This window comes from Podarcis filfolensis, assembly GCF_964270895.1.
Source record: "Podarcis filfolensis genome assembly, chromosome: 11".
Classification (NCBI taxonomy): domain Eukaryota; kingdom Metazoa; phylum Chordata; class Lepidosauria; order Squamata; family Lacertidae; genus Podarcis; species Podarcis filfolensis.
The window spans coordinates 18,839,385-18,855,141 of NC_139613.1; the positions used below are offsets into that span (position 1 = coordinate 18,839,385).

At 42.1% G+C, this 15,757-nt stretch overlaps 1 protein-coding gene across 3 annotated transcripts in view; it reads right to left on the minus strand.

Annotated features, from left to right (window-relative positions):
- LOC310744559 (complement component C6-like) overlaps positions 1 to 13,396 on the minus strand; it is a 29,472-nt gene extending 16,076 nt beyond the window's left edge. The window contains exons 1-9 of one of the 3 annotated variants that reach the window (XM_083576044.1): positions 13,255 to 13,355; positions 12,927 to 12,996; positions 11,117 to 11,307; positions 9,552 to 9,708; positions 7,812 to 7,956; positions 7,021 to 7,162; positions 5,028 to 5,166; positions 4,218 to 4,418; positions 537 to 777 (exon numbers count right to left, since the gene is read on the minus strand). In XM_083576044.1, the coding sequence (XP_083432170.1) occupies positions 537 to 777; positions 4,218 to 4,418; positions 5,028 to 5,166; positions 7,021 to 7,162; positions 7,812 to 7,956; positions 9,552 to 9,708; positions 11,117 to 11,307; positions 12,927 to 12,996; positions 13,255 to 13,325 (1,357 nt within the window). In that variant the 5' untranslated portion in view covers positions 13,326 to 13,355. Of the gene's footprint in view, positions 1 to 536; positions 778 to 4,217; positions 4,419 to 5,027; positions 5,167 to 7,020; positions 7,163 to 7,811; positions 7,957 to 9,551; positions 9,709 to 11,116; positions 11,308 to 11,942; positions 12,209 to 12,926; positions 12,997 to 13,254 lie in introns of those variants that run through there. The other 2 variants (XM_083576045.1, XM_083576046.1) reach the window with 2 other exon arrangements.
- Between the last annotated feature and the right edge of the window lie 2,361 nt (positions 13,397 to 15,757).

Here is a 15,757-nt window from a genome sequence, read left to right on the forward strand (position 1 = left end):
AACCAAACATGCACATAACCAAATTTATTCAGTTACTCAAGACGTCATTGGTCAGAGTAGGCATAAGAGAGGAACTGCACTGTCCATGATCTAAACATTCCTCTTTGTGCCCTCTTCATGAGAAATCTAAACAAACATTCCTTCAGACGACATCTGAAGGCAGCCCTGTTTAGGGAAGCTTTTAATGTTTGATACATTACTGTATTTCAATATTGTGTTGGAAGCCACCCAGAGTAGCTGGGGAAACCCAGCCAGATGGATGGGGTATAAATAATAAAATTATTATTATTATTATTATTATTATTATTATTATTATTATTATTATTATTATTTTCAGGTCCCCTGCTCCCAACGTTTGGTACAATATTCCCTCATGCATATCCTATTTCGTTATACCACTAAAGAGACTTCTGGAAAAGTTTGGTTTTTTAAAAAGAAACTGTTGCATATCCTCTCCCATTCTCTCCCAAACAGGGCCATTTACTGCTGTTAAAATGGTGATGTGGGCTTATCTTCCCTAGCTAACTGCCACATACCTGAATTTCTCAGCTCTTCAGCACTGTATTGATAGAGGAGGTCATACGTGCCCCCCATTGAACCAGAAGTATAGTAATGAGTCCCAAAGTCATCAAATATCCGGCTGTAAAGGGCATAGTTGTACTCCAGAGGCAGGCTGTTGAGGGCCTGTAGGAAAACTCCAGAGAGGTGCAAGTCTGACTGTTTCACTGTGAAGTTCGACACAGCAATCACCTTATGGACTCTAATAAAGTTGGAGTTCTAAAATGGAAGAATTAAAGTTAGAGTCTGTTCCAGTTGCTAATAAGGCACTTATTTGATTTTTTATGGCTATTCTTCACCAAATGCTCCCAGGGCACGTTACATAAAATGACAATGGTTTTAAAACAACATAAAATTCATTAAAACCATGAATTAAAAGCACAAAGCTCAACAAGATCACATGAGCAGCAAAACAGGAGTGCAGCAACATAAAATAGCAGGAGGGGAAAATGCTACTCGGCCAAATGCCTAGGACAGCACCTTGATCCAAGGCCAAAAAAAGTATATCAATTGCCACAAGATATACCTGGAAATAGATGGGCATTCCAGAACACCTTGGAGCCACCACAGAGAAAACCATTTCATGTGCTGCTGTCACTTGAATTGTAGTGTTTCTCAGGGCTGAATACATACCCCATAAGTGTCCCCCCAAAAACCTGGACACCCCATTTTTTATCACAAGAGAACGGCAGCCATTTTGCTTGCTGCGATCTCACAGTGCAATTCCCCCCTAATTAGCACTTTGGGGAGGGCCATGATCTCATGTGGTGCCCCCAAATACACATTTTTGGGTGCCATGCTTGAAAAAAGCAAATTTTTTGCCTGGGGGGAACTGTGGTGTGAAATTGCGCAAGATCATAGCAAGCAAAATGGCCGCCATGCTCTCATGATAAAAAATGGGGAAGATGGTATCCAGTAAGATGGTGTCCCAGATTTGGGCTTCAAAGAGGTGGAGGGTATGTGAATACAGTGGAGCAGTTCACAGGTGAATACCTACATACCAACACACAAACAGACACCCTAATACCTCTAGTTTATCAGTTGCCCAATTCTGGATTAATTTGTGTCAGCACTCAACATCTGAGTTCACCATAAGTGGGAGTGATGGCTAATAGCAGCCAAAAGTACTATCCCTCCATGATTATGTCTCTTCACCTTTGAAGACCAATAAAAACCAGCCACCTGCACCACATCTTATGGTGATGAATTTGTTGGTAAGAAACTTAACTTTAGTTCTTTCTTGGTTTTTGGTTCCTTTTATTGCAAATTGCAACAATTCTGTCTGGAATGTTCTATATATTACATGCTATCAGTAAATGGACAAATCACTACCTCCAGCACCAACAATTTATTTATTTCTAAAATCTTTTCCCATTTACAATCCCTGGCCGCTGTTTCTACTGTGATATTTTATACAGTATATAAATGAATAAATAAACTGGTTTAAGAGAAAAGCTTATCTCTACACTGCAGACACTAAAGTAATTATGTTCATATTTGTTTCACTTAGGAAAAGAATTTTTTTACTTATTAAACCAATGCTACCAAGAACATTATTTAAAAAAATAAATATTATACCCCATAACACCCACACTTTTACTGAAACATGGGCTATTATGAATTCATTTAGAATTTACAAGTATACATTAGAAAGAAAGGACAAATGTTGCACCATGATAAAAAAACCAACTCACCATGCAGAATATGCTTTCCAGAAAAAAAGAGAGATTTGCTCATTACATTTATATGCCATTTTTCCTTTAAAGAATTCAAGCCACAGTGCAAAAGGTCCTCCCTCCCATTTTATACTCATGACAACCCTGAGAGGTAGGCTAGGTTGAGATGTCATGATTTGCCCAAGGTCATCTAGTGAACTTCCTGGTCAAGTGGCAAGTTAAAACCAGGTTGCCTGAAATCGACTTCAACACTTTAGTCCCTGAACCACACTAGGTCTCATCTTAACTGCTGCCAGATATATTAGAGCAAAAAGGCATCTAGATTTAGCACCAGTGATATCTGTACAGAATAGGTATGGGTGAATCTGTCAGTTTTGGTTTCTGCCATTTTTCCCTATCCTTATCTAGTTCTCCGCATTTCCACAGCAGTCTGCCATTTAAAAAAATATATAATCTTGAAAACTCATCTGCATTTTAGTGTAAAATTCTAAAAAGACACATATTTTTACTGGACAATCTCCCTTGCTATGATGCATATTAGTCTGCTATTTTTCACCAATATATGCACACTTTATCCTAGTATATGCAGTTTTCTACATATTCCTTGACTGGGGAACTGCATTGCAAAATTCAGACAAGTGCAAATTTCAAAAAACGGCTCTGTTTGTATTGTTGCGGAAAGTGTGGATGTTTGCTTTTAAATGCAACTCGGATCTAAATTCTCCCCTTTCCCTAGTGCAGAATAAATATAATTGGTTTGGAAGTAAATTCCCTTCGTTTTTTTGTCAAGGCATGAAAAGAATTGCCTTGCTTGATCAGCTCAAAAGTCTAAACCAGCATCACAGCCTTCGATAGCAACCTCAGGCGGTGAGTGTTGACAAAAATGGAGTCACGGAGACAAGAATATTAGCATTCTCAGGGGGACTTCAGTTTTGGCAGAAGTACACAAAACCTAAAACAAACAGTAACACACACACCCAAAATTACAGCCCAGTGAGGGCTGAGTATTTTCAGCAGCCACAGAACACTGATGGTCAGATGGGAAACAGAGAACTGAAAATTAGGTGGGCAGGGAAATGCAATACAACTTCCTGAGTTCCTTACACTGATATTATCCTGGAGATGGGTATGGCTGGGTGGCAGGAACCCTGAACAGGAACACCACTGCTAGGAAGTGAGGATACATCACACCATTTTGTTGCAAGCCTCACTTGCTCCAGTGATCTTTGGTTGTCAGATTTAATGCACATGGTTGTTGAAAGGGTGTGTGTGTAAAAGTTGGTATTAAATAGCAATGGAATGCAAAAGCTCAGTCTGCGGTTAATTGCATAAATGTATGCAAAATGAGCGTGGTGATCTTCCCTGATAAAAATAGATTCATCTCAGCATCGCTGCAGAAACTAACAGCTGTATTGAAACAGGAAAAGCATTGTCTCTGTTCAAACACAAATAAATAGAAGTTTTTGATCAGATGCAATCAGGTCTACTAACCTTAATCTCAGTACAGAAACATTCTCAATAGACACGCCTTAAACTTTATGATAGTGTTTCTCCCCCAGCCCTGATTGCAATGTATCTAATATTATCTGTCTTTCCTGCACCACCAGACATTGCTAAACAAGAAAAGATCACTCATATTTCAGTTGTATTGTAGTGGTTTCATTGGGCTTAGAAAAAGTCTAATTTCACCCATCAGGAGACATTTAAAAAGAAAAAACATATAAGCTGTATATGAAATATAATGTCTCTGTATTCCCTTTCAAAGATCTGAATGGACTGCTCTAAACTAATCTGCTTTGATCAACACTTTCAGACCTATGATACAATTTTCTGCTTTCCCACAATACAGATACTTCAGTAGAGGAAAGGTTTTGTGTTCCCTGGAAAATAAACCATATCCTTTTCCGCTTCTGCTGGTCAAGACTTGAATTCAGCACTGGTGGACAGAGACTGAAAAAAAGGAGAGAACAAAAACATGAGTACCTTTTTATATGAAGCTTGCACAGCCTCTCTGAAGGAGGATGAAGATGTGACCTTCACTTTAGTCTTTCTGGAGAAGAGCAATGGGATTCCAGAAGATCGTCTGCCTGAGCTAGAGGAAGAGCTGCTTCCAGAGGAAGAAGACTCTAGAGGAATTAAATCACTGTAAAAATCAGATGCCACATCGTCCTCTTCATTCTCTGTCTGTGGAGAGGGAAAACAGAGACACCCTTTTTAATGATATGCACCCACAATAAATATAAGGCATAAGTTCTATTCAAAAATTATGTCTCCTACATCCAGATCAGCATGTCACCAAGGAGGACTCAGGTTCAGATGTCCCAAAAGTCACCCCACTTGGGGGGTAGGGAGCCTTCAGCAGTACTTTCTCCATCATTTTGGCCTAAAAACATGGTTTCCCCTTCATCTTTGGACTCTGGGGATGACTCCACGGTAGTGTCTGCAATTCCGCAGCCACACAGGAACACGAAACTGCAGGGGGAAAATTACACGACTCCCAGAGAGGGTAGAACCACAAAAAGCCTTCAGATGATCAGATCCTTTGCTGCGACAACATCTACCATAGCTCAAAGAGTGGGGAACTGTCCAGGGTCCTGATTTGCCTGCTCTATCTGCTTCCACTTACCTAGCAAGCCTCAAATCCCAATAGAACAGGATGAATATTGCCTAAAGATACATAGATTTCTGGAAAACATCCAGTCCTCTGTTGCTAAAGTAAGATATCATTTGCCTTATAATCATTGTAGAGCTTCTGTATGCAAAATCTGGTGCTTTGTATTTTGTGATCAGTACCTGAAAGCTGACAGTCTCCAAGTTTGCAGGAACCCGAAATGTCTTCCGTGTATCATTATTTTTCACAAGTGTACATTTGCCTCCATTGAAAGAATTGCCAAGGACTTCTCCTCTGTTCTCCTGTGCCATAATATGAAATCTGGAGAAAGGGAAGATTTCAGAAAGTTTGGTTGGTCACAAAAAGCAGCAAGGGCCAACTTGTCAGTCAGATAAGTTGGATAAATGACTTGACTGACTAAATAACACTGTGTGCCTATGCATACTTACTGGGAGGGATAGCCTGAAAGCCAATGGGACTTACCTTTGAGTAGCTAGGCTAGAGTATAAATTTATCCCTCTCAATTTGTCCACTGTTCATGTCTATCCTAGCTAAGGATGGGGGAGAGAATTGTTTGGTTCACATTTTTATGTGAATCTACATAATGTGTACCTCCCAAACCAATACAGGAACAAAAACACAAACTATCTTTCAAAATCCATGCTTTTGCAAATTTTGCAATGCAGTTCTTCAACTAAAGAAGGAGAAGCATGGGGAAATGTGAGAAATGTGCACAAAGATGTGTAGATAAGTGAAAAGAATGTAGAAAATGCAATATATCAAGGAAGACTGCTTGCAAAAATGTGTCTATTAGGTAAACTTACGTACAAAAATGATTGTATTAGGAGAACGGAATATGAAAATCCATACAATTTTGCATGGAGACTTAAAAATAAATCGCAGACTGAAGTGGGAACGAGGCAAACTGAGCATAAGATTGGAAAAATGAGAAACCAAGAGAAACTGAAACTGATTAGGTTCATCCACCCCTAGTCCCACCTTTCCCATGTATTAAGAATGCCTGTTTATAAAAGCAGAACCTGCTCCTTCATAGCTAAGCAGAAGTAAAGGTAAAGGACCCGTGGACGGTTAAGTCCAGTCAAAGGCAACTATGAGGTTGCGGCACTCATCTCGCTTTCAGGCCCAGGGAGCTGGCGTTTGCCCACAGACAGGTTTCTGAGTGGCCAGTATGACTAAACCACTTCTGGCACAACGGAACATCATGACGGAAGCCAGAGTGCACAGAAACGCCATTTACCTTCCTGCCGCAGCGGTACCTATTTATATACTTGCACTGGCATGCTTTCAAACTGCTAGGAGCTGGGACAGAGCAGCAAGAGTTCACCCCGCCACGGGGATTTGAACCGCAACTTTCCGATCGACAAGCCCAAGAGGCTTGGTGGTTTAGACCACAGCGCCACCCACGTCCAGCTAGTCAGAAACCAGCTTTAAAACCACCTCCTATCAGCTCATTCCATCTTTCTCAGAGTTAATGCAATTCATTGGCATGAAAGTTAGCCACAGCTTTTGGAGTTGTTTAAACATCAACTCCTCTTTCCAGGGAACTCTAGGAATTGTTGCTCTGTGAGTGGAATAGGGGGTCTTCTGGGTTTTAGATTGTGGGTTATTCTGATCAAGTGAAACTTCTGTAGGAATTTTGAGGTATCTTAAAAATAATTTAAATGGGATTAGCAAGATTTTTCAGTTTGCTCTGCTCCACCTTGTGGTGGGGAAAGTGTGAAGGCAAGTGGCTTCATTATAGGGGGGGGGGTAGAGTGTCTGCTGCAGTTGAACTAGACATTTGGGAAATCCAGTCATTGCAGAACAATTGTAAGAGGATGCAATTTGTAGACGAGGGCAGGATTAATCCTTTCTCTGCCTGTCATTTGCTCCTTGTAATTCCCCCTCCAGTCAAATAAATCCCCCCAACAAATACAAGGAAAAGCAATGTAAAAATACAATATTAAAATCAGTTAAAACAAGTTAAATTATCAGTCATGTTATGGTAATCAATATATTTTTCTGTTTACAACAATTTTTAGGAAACCACAGTGATAATAGTGCATGCAGAAAGCATACTTGGATTGTATATTTATATTCTGTTTGTAAGGTGTTCTTTTTAACTTATTTACTAGATGTGAACAAGCAAAAGACATCTAAGAATAGCTTCCTTACCCATGGCCTATTAACTGCACGCTAGGAATGCTCTCGTGCCTTCTGTTGCACACAGCCTTCACACGGCGACAGTTCCTTTCATCTGAATTGTCCCCACAGTCATTTTCGCCATTGCATTCCAAGTTTCGGCCAATGCACCGACCTGTTGTCAGGAACATAAGAAAAGACCTGCTGTATTGGGGCTAAAGACCTATCTAGTCCAGTACTCTGTTCTCACACAGTGACTGGCCACAAATTTATCTAGTTCACTTTCAAAGCCATCCACATTAGTGGCCATCCAGCCCATCAAGATGCCTGCCAAGATAGATTTGGTAGGCATGGGCCCTGCCTTTCACACCATAGTTTTAAGAGTTAGAAGCTATTGTTTTAGATTATTGAACACCCACACCCACACCAAGAATGTATTATTTCACTAAGTCAAGGATAGGGAACCTGTGCGTGGCCCTCCAGATTCAGATGCTAATCTGGAATGGAGAACTGGTTAGAGAGCCTAAATAAATGGTGTCAGAGCTTAAATAAATAAATAGGGCTGTATCCAACAAAGTTATTGCACAAGTGGAACAGCTTCAACTCATGCAATGGAACTTCCCCTCCTTCTGTTCCTTCTGTTTTCCCCACACCCTCCAAATTCACTCTGTGTGTTCCCCCAGCAGATTGGAAAGGAGTGCAGGGGTGCATGGGGGAAGGAGACAGTCAACTGCACACATGGAACTTGCTTCACTACTAAAATGCTTGTAATTTTTTTTATGGTGCATCTAGATTGAAGGAATCAAGATACAAATATGGGTTACCATTTTCACACTGGAATTTATTCTCGCAGTTTACTTCCTCTATGTTGCATTGTTTGGTTGGGTAGCACCTCCGGGAATCTACCAGTGGCTCATTGCAGGGTTGCCCCTTAAACTGAGAAGGTGTGATAATGGATCTGACACGAAACTGAAAGGCAGAACAAGGACATCACCATCATCACCACCACCGTCAAGTAATTTATATTCTGCTTAATTGCCAAAATGGCTTCTAAAACCCATGACCAAAAAATAGAAACACACATTATTAAAATACACAGAAAGCCATCCCACCAAAACATTAAAATAAACACCCCCAATACAAATGTGCAATTAAAAAGCCCATTAAAATAACACAGCAATTAACAGTTACAACAGGAGCTTTAGGCCAGGAGATCAGAGGACTGCTTGTATAACAGCAGTGTCTTTATAAGCCAATACTGATGGGGGTCTATTGTAGTTCAGCAGGGAGAACATTCCGTAACATTGGTGCCACTAGTGAAAGCAGAGTATGAGGAGAGGGCAGTGAGATTTTGCCTCCCCTCTCCAGATAAATTTAAAGAAACAGTGCATGTCTTGAGTTGAATAGTTAGTGGGAAGATAGGAAGGAGCCTTAGATTGAGTCAGACCAATGGTCAGTCTAGCTCATTATTGTTTACAGTGACTGGCAGAGGCTCTGCAGGGTTTCAGAAGGAGAATCTTTCCCAGCCTTGGAAATGCTGAGCTTTCAGAATGGATAATGAGCTGTACTGTGAATGAATCAAAATACCGTATTTTTTGCTCTTTAAGACTCACTTTTTCCCTCCTAAAACGTAAGGGGAAATGTGTGTGCGTCTTATGGAGCGAATGCAGGCTGCGCAGCTATCACAGAAGCCAGAACAGCAAGAGGGATTGCTGCTTTCACTGCGCAGCGATCCCTCTTGCTGTTCTGGCTTCTGAGACTCAGAATATTTTTTTTCTTGTTTTCCTTCTCCAAAAACTAGGTGCGTCTTGTGGTCTGGTGCATCTTATAGAGTGAAAAATACGGTAATACAAAAGGCTCACTTGCATTTCTCATTGCCTGTCAGGCTTCAGGGACTCAGTTTCCTCCCCCCCACCCCCAGTTTGGTCGTAGACAAGCAGAACAAAGAGAAAGGAGTCTCTTACCAGTTAGAACTTTAATGATCACAGCTAGAGAACAAAGAATCCATTTCAAAGGAATGAAGGTGCTTCCAAGTAAGGGTTCCACACACTTCATCCCTAGTCCCCCCCCCCCGGGTCACTTTTGTGTCTTGCATCCTGATCTCACAACCACTGTGCTTCCTGTGCTGCCACCTTATCTGCTCTCCTTGACCTTGGGCTGAGCGGCTGGACCAGGCAAAACTCAGCCCTCCAGATGTTTTGGGACTACAACTCCCATCATCCCTAGCTAACAGAACCAGTGGTCAGTGATGATGGGAATTGTAGTCTCAAAGCATCTGGAGGGCTGAGTTTGCCTATGCCTGGGCTGGATGCTTTCCAACGACAGTGAGTCTGTTAACTGTCTCTCTCCCAGTTCTCCTCCTCCTAGCTGTTCCTCACCCAGTACTTCCCAGCTTCTGCCTTCTGAACTATGTCCCTCTGCAAACCACTGTTCCAAATCTATTCAAAATCCTGATCAGGGGGAGGGGGAGGTTCCCACCATTCCTCCTCAGTGCAGCCCTCCTCTGCACGGTCCCTGACATTGACTTCCTTTCGTGCCCACCTCCCTTCAATTTTTGCACTTACTTGTTTTCTAACACAGGGGTCACATTCTGACCAGGGACCAAAGTTTCCAAGCTGGCAATTGATAGGGCACATCTGCTGGTTGCAGGCCCTGGATTCCTGAGTTGTGCAGAGTTGGCCACAGAGGTTTTTGATATAATAGTCATCCATCCTGATTTGCCTAGAATACGGGGGGGGGGACACATGTTTGTGGTCAAGGGTTCCTGTCAAGGGAAGCAAAATAATTCCCACCTTGGAACCTGCCAGCCAAAGAGGACAAATGAAGATGAATTAATGGGCAATTAGTTGCTGCAAGGAAGCCTTTTGTCTCAAGGACGCCTGAATGGACCTGGAATGCTGCAAGTTGCACTGGCTCTGCCACAAGGGATGGAGGATTGAGATGCCTGCCTTGTCTGACAAAATTAAAAGAAAAAAGTTTATTTGAAGCAGTTCAGGTTTTCCAAAACTTTGGGGAAGAAGATTAGCAGTGATTCGCAGCGGCGGGAATTGGCAGATAAAGGGGAAACAACATGTGTTACTGTTAGTAGATAAAGCTCTTAACAGCTTGGGGGCAGTTTACCTGCAAGATCTTCCGCCATATACACCCACTTGACCACTTTGATTTGTTACAAGTGCCACATAATACAGGCAATGACCCCGGCTCCCATGGGTGGCACATAAGCCAACTCCCCCCTGTTATGCCCCATTATGCCCTGTTACTCCCCTGCCCCCATCACGCCCCCCCAGTTACACTTCCAGGTCACCCCGATGCACAGGTGTCCAGTAGCACGTCAATTGGTCATTGCCTGTACTCATTCTGCATTTGCAAGAAATTGATCCTGCAGTGTGGCAACACCCACTCTTAGACTGAATCATTGAATTGTTGAGTTGGAAGCAACCACGAGTGTCGTCTAGTCTGGAACTCCCTTGTGACATTAACATATGAGAGTGCTGGAGGTGAAATAGTTAAACAGCTTACCCAATCAGAACCCAGGGGGCGGAGTCAGATGGACTATAAAACCAGCTCTGGGAGGGGTGAAGGGAGGAGATCGTTGGGAGTGGGGTGGTTGATTGGAGCGGGAGTGAATTGGGAAGAGTCTGTGGGTAGGTTGAGTTAGTGTAGTGGAATAAGCTGAGTCAGGAACAGTTAGGAGCTAGGAAGACAAGTAAATATCTGAGAGGTGGTTTAGTGAGTGAGAGCAGGTAGCGGAAGTTATAGGTCTGGACAGGCACCCCATGATTGTAATTGACTGATATCGTTTATGAAATCACCCGCTTGTTAAACTGCAATAAACAAACAGAAGTATATGTTCCAATTTAACCCTGACTGGACTCAGTATTGTACCAGGTAGGGCCTGGGTGGTGGCAGCGAGAAATAAAGTGGTGGCACAGGGATCAATAGACGGTGAAACGTCCGGGGACCCTGTGTGATTGCCACATCCCTGTCTACAGACATCAGGCAAACACCTTCCCTCTATCCTTTCTCAATGCCTGCTGAAAACATTTTCGTCCAGGCGTATTCCTAATAGACAACTTGAAAGATAAAAAGGTATGAGTTTGTGAAGTCAAAGGTGTTGCTTCTCTCCTACCTTTGCCTACTTTGAGTGCCATAATTACAGGTCCTTGAGCAGCTAGACCAGGGAGACCATGGGTAATGGTCACAGTAGCATCCCACGCTGCTGTCAATTGTGGCATGCAGGAGGAGGAGGAGGAGTGGAAGGATGAAATTCATTTTTCTCTCCATAGCTATAGGCAGGGAGTTAGCAAAAGTCAGCAAAGTCTGCAATGCAGAAAAAGAAATTGTCATTAGAACAGCTCAACATCCGTCGCTATAATATGGCAGCTTAATAGCTAATCTACCGCGCGGTGCCCTGCAGTGAATGACCAAAGCCGAATCAAACTGTGATAATCACTGGAAGCGTACGGTGAAAGCAGGATGGAACCCTAAAGCCTTTAATACGTACCACTGTGCAGTGGCGTAGCAAGGTCAGGTGGTACCCGGTGCGGATAATTTCTTGTCAACCCCCCGCCCCTACAATGAAATCTAGTTGGACTCCCAAGAGACTGCGATCTACTCACAGTATAAAAAGACTGCCTGTGATCTGCCCATTGCTTTTTTGGGGGAGGTTAGCAAAAGTTGTTGAACTTTTTTGGGATTCCAGGGTTTGGGTCCAGAGTTCCCTCCACCCTCGGCTTGTTTACTCACCTGCCTCCTTCGCGTCCTCTCCCTACATGCCTGTATGCCTCCTCCAGCAGCCCAGGAGTGTGGGGTTGTCAAAACGAAGGGGGAAGGAGGGAAGACTGCAGCTCCTCCCCCCCTTTCCCCAGACAGATGGGGAGTCACAGGCAGGCAGTGGGCCGAATGTCACCCCCCTCAGAAATGACACCGGGGCTGTCCGCATCCACCGTACTCACCTTGCTCCACCCCTGCCACTGTGAACAAGCAGTGAGGAGAACTCAGGCTGCAATCCTAGACCATCTTGCCTGAACTCAATGGGACTTACTTCTGAGTAGACGCACCTAGGATTGTTCCGCAAAGGCATATTCATGAGCAAAGTGTGGATGGGGGCAGCAGCTATATGCAGGCTCTGCCCCACCCTTCTCATGCACACATTATTTCCACTCAGACTTTCACCTTTCCTGTGCTGAAAAAGGAGCCATACAGCCCCTCATTTTTCATTCCCCCCCTGATACTAACATTCAGCCATCACATTTAAAGCACATGACTTTCTGGGAACCAGGAATCTTTTACTGACTCTTAAAGGAATAATAAAAGAGCTTTCAATGTTCTTTCACATCCGAGAATAATTAGCCTCCTCAAGAAATATCTCTGCAATGCTAATTCCTCTCGAATACAGCCCATAAGCAGCGCACAAAGTATCAAAACAGTTGTGAACCTTATAAACATTTTAACAATTACATTGCAACAGTTCCTCTCATCATTAAACTTCCCAATTTATGATAATATTCACCTCATTTTCAAAACAACCCCCTGATCCTTTATATATTTAGCTTTCACACGATGTGACAGAATTTTCTAACCATTTTTATCGCCGTTTACAACATTTCAAAACATTTTGTCCATATCTGCTAGAATTGCTACCTATTTCTTCATCGACCAGAAAAAACAGCAAAGCTCCAGACCTGCCTCAATGCTAGAACAGTTTTACTGGCTTAATTACTGGCTTTTAAAGGTGCAGGAGCAGAACAGGGAAATAAAAAGGTCACAACCCAAAGAACAACATTAACAGTGCCATGAATAACACCACTGTTCTTCCAAAAGTTGCTAAAGGACTGCCATCGAATTTCAAATCTATCATTCAAGATACTTGCTTCACTCCTTTTAACTAAGCCCCTATTTCACATACTCAACAAATAGCATTATAAATCAGTTCCTACAGAGCTCGTAATTGCAGTCCTTGGGATCAAAAAATAATTCTCAAAGTTCTCCTCTGTGACAAAGCATTCCCTGCAGGAAGCAGAAATCACACCTCATTAGCAGCTGAACCAGATTAACAACATATCTTATTCCCTAGAGGTTTTTTTCAGCTCTGAGACTGGAAGGGGTTTGCCACACCCCCATAAAACATTTTTGGTGCATTCCTTATTTTACTAGGAGGATAGCAATTGGATCTTCAAGAAGAGACACCCAAACTGGAGATCTGCTATGCAGGTTTATTGACAGTAACCACGAGTCACCTTGCATACAAATACAGCAAAAACTTACCTGTGCAATTTGTGTGAAAATAATAATTCACAGAAGGCTTCTGCATGCAACGTGAATCCCTTTGGCGGCATCTGTCAACCTAAATGCAATGTGGACATTAGCCCATCAGAACAGGAGTCTTTATACAGCGATGGTGCAACTCATAGGTTTTGTTTGCATTCAATTAAAATGTAACCCAGGGATCCAATCCTAAACCTGCTTAACTATGGGAGCAAGTCTCATTGACATCGTGCTGTATCATGACTCATGAGTAGACATAGTTGCAACTTGTACTTACAACAGTAGCATAAGTGTCTGTAGCTTCCATAACAAAAATAAAAATAAAAATGAATAAGTAAACCAGTGGAATTTATTTACTTGCCAGATGTGTACCTTACCTTTCTTGCTATGATTTCATGATGCTAAATACACTAGTGGCCAAAATTATGGCAACCTTTTGGGGATAGTGTATTTCCAAGGTTTGATGGCTCATAACACCTGATTGGCTCTCTAAACGCTCATGCTCATTGGCTACATTCAAATGAAGGAAAGCTACTGCCGATCTACCTAAGCAAGATGTGCTCCCCTTTTCTGGTTATTTGGCTATAACTTTTGATAGAATACAAAGTTCCTCTTGCTCTTCCTTTCTCCAAATGCCCCAGTGCCATCTCTAGATCTGCTCCAGAAGGTTGGGGAAAACCCCAGAACAGATTTAGGGTGACACAGTGGGGTGCATGGGATCAGGAGAGAGAGGAGAAGTTCCTTCGTGTAGATCTGTTTTGCTGGATACTGCCCACAACCCCAAGTTTTGCCTTGCAATGTTATCAAATGTTTTTATGTGCTTTCAATTTAAAAATAAAATAAAATTGTTCTATATATGTTTTTCTTTTATTTCTAGTGAACATGTTTTATCACAACTGTGTTTGCTGCCTTGGGCTCCTTGGGGGAGGAAGGGTGGGATATAAAATTTCATTAAGAAGCTATGTAAGTAGAATAGACTTTGCCGGCACTTTGAGGGAAAACAAAACTGCATATAAATAAAACCTTGATGAGTCGGTGCAATTTCTCAGGGCAGATTTTGCATAGTTCCAGGTTTGTTTGTTCATTAAATAAAGAACACCTGGAATGCTACACTTTCCCGGAACATGTTTCTTGCAACCACAACCACTTCCTGTAACATTTCTAAATCCATTACTGGAAGCCAATATGTGTGGGGGGTTTTGTGTGTGTGTGTGTGTGTGTGTGTGTGTGTGCGTGTGTGCACTTGCGCACTTGTGTGTGTGTGTTTGTGTGTAATTCAGCTAGATCTGGAGAGCTTAATGTTACAACAGCTGCTATAGATATAGGCACACACAGAGACTCACACATTAAATAATTAAGCCACAGATTCACTAAAGTTAAAAATATATATGTATATTGAGAGCTCATTATTTTTCTTCCATTTTTTCTTCAATTTCTTCTTCAAACTTTCAAGAAACTTTGCCTGAAAGGACTTCAGCAGATGCAAGGACTTCAGCAGATTCAGAAGTCATTCTGCCTTCTTTCCTTTCATTAGGAGATAGGATGCAGAGTTTGTGTGTAACACTGCTCTTCAGTTCTGAAAGAGGTGCTGTCAGGTGAAATTTATAAAGCTGCTTTTCAGCAAAGCTGAAGGGTGGGTTCTGAGAAGTCTAACATTTTGAATAGATAAAGAAATTTAAAGTGGTTCACAATTCAAGGCGAATCTACCTAAATAGCACTTTCCCAAACAATTTGTGAACCAAAAATATAGATTCCAGCTCTAGAATTCTATGATTCTATAGGCATCCTTCAAAACGCGCACTTTTCTGAATTTTGCAGTGTCAAGTAATATGCACAAAAATGCATATAATAAGGTCATGTGTGCATAAAATGCTTACTTGCAAATTATATTAGTGAAAAGAACATACAAAAATGAATTGGGTGGAAAGGAATGTTTGTAACAGATGCAGACGTGCTTGCCAGTCTAAGCTTAAATGTAGTATCTTCTGTGAAAAGCCATGAACACAAAGACAGAATTAGCTTGCCAGTTTAAGCAGGCTCACAGCCAAATGCCCATCTGCTATAGTAACTGGGCAGCAGGTGGGGAGAAGTCACACCTTGAATTTGTATAATGACATGATGACACCTGGTGTTTATTAAAGTTCCTTTTTCACACACTGCCTGCCTGTCAATCTCACACTCCCTAGGTTATAGACAGTCAGAGCATGGCAAACTGCCATGCACTTGAATAAGCCCTCTGTTCTGTGACCTCTCATTAGCATCCAAATTCATTCAGCTGTGTTAGTGTTGCAGTATCAGCACATGTTGGTCTCATCATATAAGAAGCATGGAGTACCAATAGGAGGCTTGCTGTCTGGTAATGCATGGTCATTTTTCGTTTCAAACACACGCTTCTGGACCACAGGGGAAGAGCTGCAGATCAGCCTTCTTTGTGGTCCAGCTCTCACTTCCATACATCACTACTGGGAAAACCATAGCTTTAACTATACAGATCTTTGTCAGC